Source organism: Fistularia commersonii, chromosome 31, assembly GCF_037954325.1.
Source record: "Fistularia commersonii isolate RoL2024-O1a breed Wild chromosome 31, RoL_Fcom_v1.0, whole genome shotgun sequence".
In the NCBI taxonomy this organism is placed as follows: domain Eukaryota; kingdom Metazoa; phylum Chordata; class Actinopteri; order Syngnathiformes; family Fistulariidae; genus Fistularia; species Fistularia commersonii.
The window spans coordinates 11,920,432-11,930,000 of NC_141314.1; the positions used below are offsets into that span (position 1 = coordinate 11,920,432).

The following is a 9,569-nucleotide window of genomic DNA, read 5'->3' on the forward strand; positions in this document are numbered from 1 at the left end:
AGCTTCGGGACCGCTCGGCTGATGAAGCCCGCCTGAGCTGAAGCTGGTGTTTGGAAGGTGGAGATGATCTCCTCTGAACCCGAAGGTCCCTGTTTTCATATCCATACTTTCCTCCGCAGGACTTCTTCTGCCAGTGCTTCCCGTCTCTGCTCGCTAACATCTCCCCATCTCTGCGCTGACCTCAGCTCCACGTGACTCATCCCTGCCGAGCGCTGGCTCACCGACTGTGTGTGTGTGTGCGTGTGTGTGTGTGTGTGTGTGTGTGTGTGTGTGTGTGTGTGTGACCGCCGCAGGAGTCCATGTCAATAAACTGGAGGACACGCAGACGAGAACCAGAGGAGGCCTCGTGGAGTTCTGCTCCAAACGGCCCGGTTGTTATGTCTCCTGTCTCAGAGCGAGAAGGTGGAACCCCTAAACATCTGACAAGAACCCAGGAGGCCACCATCGGTCGGGAGGAGATCGACAGCCGTTTGGAAACCCGACGCCGGACAACGGCTCGGGTTTCAGGGTGAAACGTCTGGAAGATGATCTTCAGCGGGCGGCGTTGGCTCGGGAGGACACGGGATTGGCGCGTGCGGAGGTGATCAGTCAGCGTGTTTAGAAGAAGGTGGACCTTGGTTTATTTGTGGAGTTGGATCCAAAACTTTCCTCAAACAATGAGAGCGCTGAGGAAGAACCAAAACAAACATTGCAGAGCAAAGAAGACCGAATGTCCTGGAGCTTCTGGAGCGAACATCAGCCGCAGACCTCTGGACGGAGAGGAACGCTCAAGGAGGCGTTGTTTACAGGCGGAGTACGAACCGGGGACGAGACCCGAGGAGACCTTCTGAACGTCGATCCAACAGCATGCGAGAAGATCCAGGCCTGAGCTCCACGTTCCTACCGCGGCACTCCAGGGACAGGACATCTTCCAACCCGGTGTCTCAGAGCCACGTTCACAGATGCCTGCTGACCAAACACACCGGAGATGTTTCCTGGTGCCACCAAAACCCCAACCCTCCAGAGGAGGACGTGTCCTTCAAACCATCTAAAGTCTGTCTTCACAGCTCTGCCTGGGAACGCTTTGTGTCCTGGGCCTGGGAGAAGGAAGGACCTCCACTCAGTGCTCCCGCTGGACCACACACACACACACACACACACACACACACACACACACACACACACAACGACAAAGGAGCCATGCAAGGTGCCATCCAGAGCGACTGGTGTGGATGTGGCCTCCATCAGCCTCCAGCCGGTGGAGCTGGAGGTCAGACGCTGAGTGAACCTTCTCACCCAGCCAGCAGACAGATCGACTTACAGCATTTGAATAAAGACAAGCTCATTTGTCACTGTCAGGGGGCAGAGGGGGGGCAGAGGGGGGGCAGAGGGGGGGCAGAGGGGGGGCAGGAAGTGGTAATGGTGATTGTATTTACCCCCGAACCTCCTGAGGAACACATGGTGGAGATCACCTCCAGGCTGGAGCAGGACCTCCTGACACCAGAAGCACCAAGGCGTCACCCCACATCCATTAAACACTGTGTATGTGTGTGTGTGTGTGTGTGTGTGTGTGTGTGTGTGTGTGTGTAATCTGCTGGTGCTCATGGATGGACCAGAGCGTCACAACATCTGCTGATGTTCTCTCTCAGTGCAGTTCAAGCCAACAAAATACTCATCCTCCTGAAGGGCCCTCACAGACCTCCACCTTCTGGCTTCTGCAGTGCCGTCGCCGCCGCTGCTGACAAGCAGGAGACCAGAGGATCTTCTGAGGTTACAAGCAAAGTAATGACCCAGAGCGTGGATCTGCTCACCTGCGTGCTAACTCTTTGAAGGTCTCGTGTGCTCTTTAGTGGACCATCTGAATAGCTAGCAGAGGGATTGTTACCATGCTCTGCTAACAGAGCGTGAATATATGAATGTTCTAGAAGAAGAAGAAAAGCTGAGAAGGTGATCTCCTGCTCGGTCCAGGCAGCCTCAGGCCTGCGGTCTCCTGGAGCAGGTCACTTCTACAACACATCAAATCCAACAGACAAAACCTCAGTGACAAAAATTCAGGTTTCCGGAGAAACCCATCCATGCTGACCGTCAATGCACACACACACGCACACACACACACACACACACACACACACACAACACACACTCACACACACGCACTCGCTCGCTCAGGCCTCACATCCTGGTCACGGTCAGAAACTGCATTGTCTCCTTTCAACCTTCAGCTCAAACCACCAGCAGCAGACAATGACCTTCAACCCTGCAGGGTTCACATCTCCAATCTTCTCCACCACAGACACCAAAGGTTCAGAAGCTCCATCAAACAATGAATGCATCCAGTCATTTCCAGAAGCAGATGTTCCTGGACCCACACAATGTCAACAACAACCTTCTGAGGCAGGAGATGACGCAGCCGGAAAACGCACGGTAACACTGAAGAGCGGATGAAGGTCACCATCACGGTGGTGAGCGAGGAGAAGCTCCGAGTTACCGGACGACATCAGCAAGAAGAGAAGAGAAGCCACCCGAGCCGGAGCAGAAGAAGAAGAAGAGCTCCTTACTTTTGCGGAACCTTGGCGTGGCTCGGGGTCTCCAGGTGACCCCGGCTTCCTCTGGACTCGCCTGCGGCTCCACTGGTCTGAAGCCCGGCAGTTCCACCGAGCAGCTTCCTTCTCCTGGAGCTGTCAGAAGATAGCCGGACCTCCGGGTATCTTCGGAGCTCCTTCCCGTCACGGATTGCTGGTCCGCAGGTCCTCGGCCCTCCGCACACCTGGAGCCCATCAGCACCAATCAGGGCCGGCATGAAGACCTCCTTCACCTTTTTGTCCACCTCCACCTTCCCCTTCATCCCAGAGAAGATAGACTTTATTGATTTCCTGTGTCACTGCAGCGTAACAGTTAAAATGTCAAAACTAAATGTGAATATAAATATAAATAGAGAAGCAGAAGACAGAGGATAGCAAAGACCTCCAGGAATAAATGGACAGCAGGGAGAAGAATGGACAGAATCAAGGAAGAGTCAGGGTGGAGATACAGCAACACACAGAGTGAGGAGAATAAAAGACATCAACACAAACGGGGAAATGGTGAGATGGTGAAACGGCGGAGTGGTGAATGAGATGAGATGGTGAGTGTGTGAGATGGTGAAAAGGTGAGACAGTGATAGGGTGAGATAGTGAGTGGGTGAGAGGGTGAGTGGGTGAGAGGGTGAGTGGGTGAGTGTGTGATGGTTAAAGGGTGAGATGGTGAGAGGGTGAGAGGGTGAGTGGGTGAGTGTGTGATGGTTAAAGGGTGAGATGGTGAGAGGGTGAGAGGGTGAGTGGGTGAGTGTGTGATGGTTAAAGGGTGAGATGGTGAGACGGTGAACGTTGAGACAGTGATAGGGTGAGATGGTGAATGGGTGAGGTTGTGGAAGCAGCACAGATGCACCTCAGGTGCAGATGTTCTACAGTCTGATGGACGTCTCCATCACCACCTTCACCTTTTCATCCATTTCCTCCACCTCTATCTTCTCCACCACCTCCTCACTTTCATCCATAGAAAAACAAACCCTTCACTCCAGAAGACCTACCAGCTCAGGAAGAAATCCAGCCTGATGTTTCACACACACACACACACACACACACACACACACACACACACACACAGAGGAGCAGAGGGGGGAGGAGGTGATGGAAGGAGGTGTGATGTTCGGACTCAGGGATATTTAATCCTCTGTGAGGAGATCTGTCTACTTCTGCTGTTTGGACTGGAAGATCAAAGAGGATCAGGTCTTCAGAGACTGACGGAACACACACACACACACACACACACACACACACACACACACACACACACTGTCACATCCACACATACTCTCACACACACTTTAGATACACACACACACACACTCTCTCACATACACACCTTAGATATATGCACACACACACACACACCTTAGATATATGCACACACACACACACACACACAGGAGAGGAGAGGAGGAAAGAGAAATAGAGGAGGAAAAGAGAGGAGAGGAAAGGAGGAGGAAAGAAGAGAAGAAGAACCTTGTGAGATGTGAGCAGCTTCCACTGTTGGATGAAGGTCATGTTTGCCTTCTTGGAGACTCAGGACATTTTCAGGAGGGTCCTTTCTTTATTCACTTTTAGACCTCTCACACACACACACACACACACACACACACACACACACACACACACACACACACACACACACACACACACCAGTGTTCCCTCTGGGGTTTGCTTGTTTCTGGTTGAACAGCTCTGAAATGGAAAGAAGATAAGAATAAATAAACAAATAAATACAATAAAACTGAATCTGTGCAGGTCCAGTGCACACAATGTGTGTGTGTGTGTGTGTGTGTGTGTGTGTGTGTGTGTGTGTGTGTGTGTGTGTGTGTGTGTTTTAACTGCCAGCAGCACCAGTGATGCAGAGAAAGGTGGATGTCTGCACACGCTCGGATGAGCTCCATCCATTCTGGAGGTGGAGATGGAGCACTGAGAGGAGGACCTTAGGCTCCAAAAGTAAAGAGGTCTCAGCTCCTCCTCACCTTCAGCTCCTCCTCACCTTCAGCTCCTCCACACCTTCAGCTCCTCCTCACCTTCAGCTCCTCCTCAGCGCTCCAGGACATGAGCTCCTTCCTCCTCCCAAAGCCAGAGGTTTGGTTTCCGTCAGCGTGCTGGATGTCTTCAGCTGCCCCCCCGGCCTGGATGGAGGAATCTTCTCCACCTGATCTTCTCCGCCGCCCCCCGAACCCTCCGTGCATCCGGCAGCCTTTTCTTCTGAGATGCTGCTTAATTAGAAGATCATCCACCGTTAATTGCCTTATCAGTGCCCAGTAATCCCACGGCCTTTGAACGCCACATATCACAGCACGGCGTCTCTTTCATACACACACACACACATACACACACACACACACACACACACACACACACACACACACACACACACACACACACACACACATACACACATACATACACGCACATACGAACACGCACACATGTCCTTCTCCAGCTAAAATGTTGCTCTCAGAGGTCCACCTTCTCCAAGGAAGCTTCAGAGATGCAGGTTCTCGGTGGCTGACTGGCCCTGGATTGAGGGGACCTTCTGGAGAGCGGACGCCGAGAAGGTTTCTCTTGGTTTGGTCTCCTCAGCTCAGGGCTTGGCTCCACATCTTGGCGCTGGGAGGGAGACCAGGGATATCGGAGGATCTGATCATCTCATTCAACAAGGACCATGGGACTCGTGAGGGACAATCAGCAGAGGAACGTGTTGGAGCTCTTAGAGGTTTCTGCTCAAACACAAGCAGGGGTGGATTTCACTTCCTGAGGGTCAGCCGTTACAAAACTTTTAAAAAACGGTCAAGAAGAACCAGAGTGACATTTGGACGTCATCTCGGTCGGCACTGGAGATACGGGGGTTACAGGCTGGACGGAGATGGCCTTCAGTCATGAAGACCTCCTCCGCTCCAGCCGCTCCGCTTCTGCTCGTGCTCAGAGAGCGCCCTCTGCTGCTGGCGGCGGGAACACGACCTCCAAAGTCTGTCGACCGCCGCAGGAAGGAAACACCTTCTGTAGGACCATAAAGGTCCAGGAAACCGTCAGATCATCATCTCGTATCCACGGCCAGATGTTTACACCGAGCGTCCCGATCCGACCCGAGGATGATCGCGTGAACTTCCAGGTCCTCCACCTCCGCCCACGAAGTGTCTGAGTGGAGAAGGACACCCGTCACCACTGGCCTCCTGAGAAACCCGAGGAACGTCTCTGCTGTGGTTCACGTCGACAGTTGTCATAGCAACAGCGGGCCAGGGCGGCACGTGGTCGTGACCGGCAGATGAAGACCGGACGGCCGAAGGCCTGGGTCCTCCGGGAGGAGGCCTCCATAGCTGAGACCAGAAGCCCCGGGAGACACAGCTGCTGGTCTGGAGGAGCACCAGATGGCCTCCAATGAGACCACCAACCTTCTTCAGGTCAGGCGACACCAACCCAGGAGTTCCCTGAAACTCTGGCAATGAAAGTACCATGAATGAAGGATCCAACCTGAGAAGATTTCTGCTTAAAACTGGCAGGGGATCATTGAATCGTTCACATCGAATCTTTCAAATGCACTTGTTCGGGAGAGTTGTTGGAACTGAATCTTTTGGTCTATTCCGTTCGAACTGAATCATTGGGACTGACTCGTTCGGATCGAATCGTTGGGACTGACTTGTTAGGACCGAATCGTTTGAACTGACTCATTCGGACCAAATCATTGTGACCGGCTCGTTCGGACCGAATCGTTGAGACTGACTCGTTCGGACCGAATCATTGGGACTGACTCGTTCGGACAGCGGACGGCTTCCAGCAACCCGCATGCGCATGCGCATGAGCAGGAGCTAAACGCTAGAGGAAAGAGGTCTCACTCTGCTGCTCCAACAGAACCGGATCGATTACCGATCGGCAGACGTCCCCGACCGCGATCACACACGTGATCCCCTGCAGGATCCATAGAGTTCGCTTGAATGAAGCCTCGTGTGTTTACAGGACTGTGACGTCAGCTGGGAAAAGACCCGGATATCCGCAGTGACAACAAAACTTTTCCTCTTCGCTAACATTGTCGCGCGGTTGACCGGCTGGTCGGTTGCCATGGTGACGCGGAGCGCATATCCCTGACTGAATTCGGACCGGAGTGTGACGTCACGGGGAGGATCTCTGGCGAGGAGCCGCTTCCGGTCCCACTTCCTCTCACCTTCATCGCAGCATGTTGACGTCGAGAAGCTTCTTCCGGCTCCCGCTTTCTGCCGCCGCTCAGGTGAGTCCGAACCTCCGAACCCTCCGAACCCCCAGACCGCCCGAACCCTCCGAACCCTCCGAACCCCCCCGAACCCTCCGCAGCAGAGGCGGAAGCAGCTACTCGGTCGCCGTGCGCCGCATCACGTCCGTCGGTCTCCCTGTAGCGGACAGTCCGGACCTCAGAGGCCCTTCAGGTGGGTTAGGTTTGGGGTCTTTGTCCCCCAGAACCGGATCTTTGTCCCGAACCTCTCGTCGCCCAACAGGGGCCGCGGGGAGGCCGCCGACCTCTGGACCCAGTCCAGGTCCAGGACCACCGGTTGAACATTAACTCACCGCTGAACCTGCAGCTCCCACTCCACCTCTGTAGCTTCAGCCAGCCATCTCCTTCCTGAACCCTGAACCTTCTCCCAACCATCTCCTTCCTGAACCCTGAACCTTCTCCCAACCATCTCCTTCCTGAACCTTCACCCAACCATCTCCTTCCTGAACATTGTCTTTGCAGTCAGAAACATGAGGGAAACTGGAAGTTACTTTCCTTTCTCTTTGAAGTTTACAATTTTAGTGGATTTGTTTTTATTTCTGGTCAAAAAGTGGGATCTTAATCTTCTTAATCTTCTCAGTCTTCGTTAAGACAATTTGTATTTCATTGTATTTCTTATTCTTCCTCCTTCCTACTATTATCTATTACTGTTATTTTTTACTTGAAACTCTGGCACAACAATTTCCTTCGGGATAAATAAAGTTGTTGTCATCTCATCTCATCTTCTTGTTCTCCAAGGAGGCGTCGCCCGTTTCAGATGCAGTTCACCTTTGAGCCACACGATGGCGCCATTTCCCCGCGGAGAAGCTGAGGCTCATTTACTGACCCGCTGACGTCTGTCGGTGTTTCACCTTGACCTCATCCTTGTCCCCCCCCCCCCCCCTCCAGCGCCGCGCACGTCTGTGCACGTCGGCCGGGCAGGCGGACGGAACCTTCTACGAGTTCCGCACCTACCGGATCCGTCCGGATCAGAACGCCGCTTTCCTGCGCCTGACGGACGCCAAAATCCACCTGCGGACCAAGCACTCGCAGCTGATTGGCTACTGGAGCGTGGAATATGGCGCCATCAACCAGGTGTTCCACATCTGGAAATACGGCGAGTGACGTTCTCGTAGCGCGTCGGCGAGCGCCGCGGCGACCCTCGCGTCTGACCGACCTCCGTCCACAGACAGCTTCGCCCAGCGGGCGGCCGTGCGGGCGGCGCTGAGCCGGGACCCGTCCTGGATGGAGGACTACATCTCCAAGGCCATGCCCATGCTGACGGAGCAGGACAACCAGGTGACCTACCTGGTCCCCTGGAGCCGCCTGAGGACGCCGCCGCAGGAAGGCGGTAAGCCCCGCCCACTGTCATCGAGCCGCCGAGGCGCCGCGGCGCTGACCGCGCGCTGCTGTTTCAGGCGTGTACGAGCTCGCCACCTTCCGCATGAAGCCCGGCGGCCCGGCCGTCTGGGGCGCCGCCTTCCAGGCCGCCGTGGCCTCCCACGACGCCCCCGGGTACGGGACGCTGATCGGCGCCTTCCACAACGAGTTCGGGCCGCAGAACACAGGTACGGCCCGGCGAGGAAGGTAGGAGGTGGACGGCGTCCCGCCGCAGGAAGTGTCTCACTGTGCTCTCCCGAGGTCAGTCCACGCCCTCTGGTGGTTCCCCGGCGCCGACCAGCGGGCCGAGGTCCGACGCAGGTCGCACACGGACGCCAGGGTGGTGGCTGCGGGTGAGGCTCGGCCGCGTCGCCTTTACCGTGTTTTTGAGAATCGATCGACGGGTAACGGCGGTCCGTCTCCCAGTCAGGAACGGCGTGGCCCACCTGGACTCCCAGGAGAACAAGCTCATGTTCCCGTGTTCCTTCTCGCCGCTCAAGTGACCTGCTGCGTCTCCATAGCGACGCCCCCCCCCCGACGACGACGGATCAAACGCCGCTCCGCTCGCGCTTTTCTGCGATCGGCTTCGTGCCGGGTCCGTCTCCATGGTAACAGAATAAATCAGAGCAAAGAACTCGGTGTGTGGAACTTTCTTTCTTCAGCGTCGAGGTCAAAGGTCGCGCCCGCCCGTCGGTGATTGGCTTCCGAACCAAAGGGCCGATCAATGAGGATCCTGGAACGTCGATCCCCGGGCCCGCGTCCTGGATGTCCTGGAAGTCCTGGAAGTCCTGGAAACCGGAGCGAAGGTATCTGCGATTCTTCCAACATCGGCTTCCTTCTGCGAGGCCACCGGACGTTGAGACCTTTGAGAACGTGAGGTTCCACCTCCTCCCTCCACAGACCTCCAATCTTGGTCAGGAATCAAGAAAAGACCCGGAGAGGCCGGCGGTGGAAGGAGGACCGGGACGATCGGACGATCAACTGGATTTTAATGAGTAACAGTTTTTCTTCTCAAACATCAGAACAAAACAACTTCCCATTCTTTTCTTTAAAAAACTATAAAATCACTGCGGCCCTCCGCGGCTTCTGATTGGCTGTAAAACACTACAGGAAGTGTCTCCGGCGCCGCCAAAGTAAAAGCAGAAATGGCAACTAAGGTATAAATAGAAGAGAATCAGGTCTGAAAGGGTTTTCGGTCTGGGCCTTGAAATGATTGGGATTCTTCATCGAGGAAAAACACAAACCCGGACTTCCTGTCCGTCGGAGGCGGCGGCCATCAGAGATGCAAACGCGGCGCCGCGTCTCCAACGGTCATTCTGTCGCGGCGAGCGGCCGCCGCCGCGGCCCCCCCCCCCCGCGGGAAATCCTTTGCATTGACTGGCATGAGGCGGCTGACTCCGCCCTCTACAGTA

General features: G+C 55.0%; 2 protein-coding genes and 1 long non-coding RNA gene across 5 annotated transcripts in view; 1 reads left to right on the top strand and 2 right to left on the bottom strand.

The window, feature by feature from the left end:
- Positions 1-459: 459 nt before the first annotated feature.
- LOC147215910 (uncharacterized) lies at positions 460-4,763 on the bottom strand. Of its 3 annotated transcripts, XR_015109228.1 has the most exons (5): positions 4,580-4,763; positions 4,023-4,241; positions 2,538-2,818; positions 802-948; positions 460-665 (listed from the first exon to the last, which is right to left on the bottom strand). It is a non-coding gene; the product is annotated as an uncharacterized LOC147215910 (long non-coding RNA). The 3 variants fall into 3 exon arrangements; XR_015109229.1 differs by having other exon boundaries at positions 460-945; XR_015109227.1 differs by having other exon boundaries at positions 460-948.
- A 1,585-nt stretch (positions 4,764-6,348) lies between these two features.
- On the top strand, positions 6,349-8,792 carry nipsnap3a (nipsnap homolog 3A (C. elegans)). Its single transcript, XM_086178752.1, has 6 exons — positions 6,349-6,777; positions 7,687-7,894; positions 7,967-8,128; positions 8,196-8,345; positions 8,424-8,510; positions 8,584-8,792. The coding sequence occupies exons 1-6, from the start codon at positions 6,727-6,729 to the stop codon at positions 8,658-8,660; spliced, it is 735 nt and encodes a 244-aa protein (XP_086034878.1). The 5' UTR covers positions 6,349-6,726; the 3' UTR covers positions 8,661-8,792.
- A 337-nt stretch (positions 8,793-9,129) lies between these two features.
- The window catches only part of abca1b (ATP-binding cassette, sub-family A (ABC1), member 1B), a 28,871-nt gene continuing 28,431 nt past the window's right edge, over positions 9,130-9,569 (bottom strand). The window contains exon 49 of the mRNA XM_086178751.1: positions 9,130-9,569. This exon is cut by the window's right edge and continues 163 nt beyond it. The gene's annotated coding sequence lies outside the window, so the exon portion shown is untranslated.

What these genes read in the sequence shown, in the direction of transcription:
- nipsnap3a (XM_086178752.1), top strand. Translation starts at nt 6,727, where the DNA reads ATGTTGACGTCGAGAAGCTTCTTCCGGCTCCCGCTTTCTGCCGCCGCT. An exon ending in CGCTTTCTGCCGCCGCTCAG is followed by an intron (nt 6,778 to 7,686) that starts GTGAGTCCGAAC and finishes CCCCCCCTCCAG; the next exon opens with CGCCGCGCACGTCTGTGCAC. An exon ending in CGCCAGGGTGGTGGCTGCGG is followed by an intron (nt 8,511 to 8,583) that starts GTGAGGCTCGGC and finishes TCCGTCTCCCAG; the next exon opens with TCAGGAACGGCGTGGCCCAC.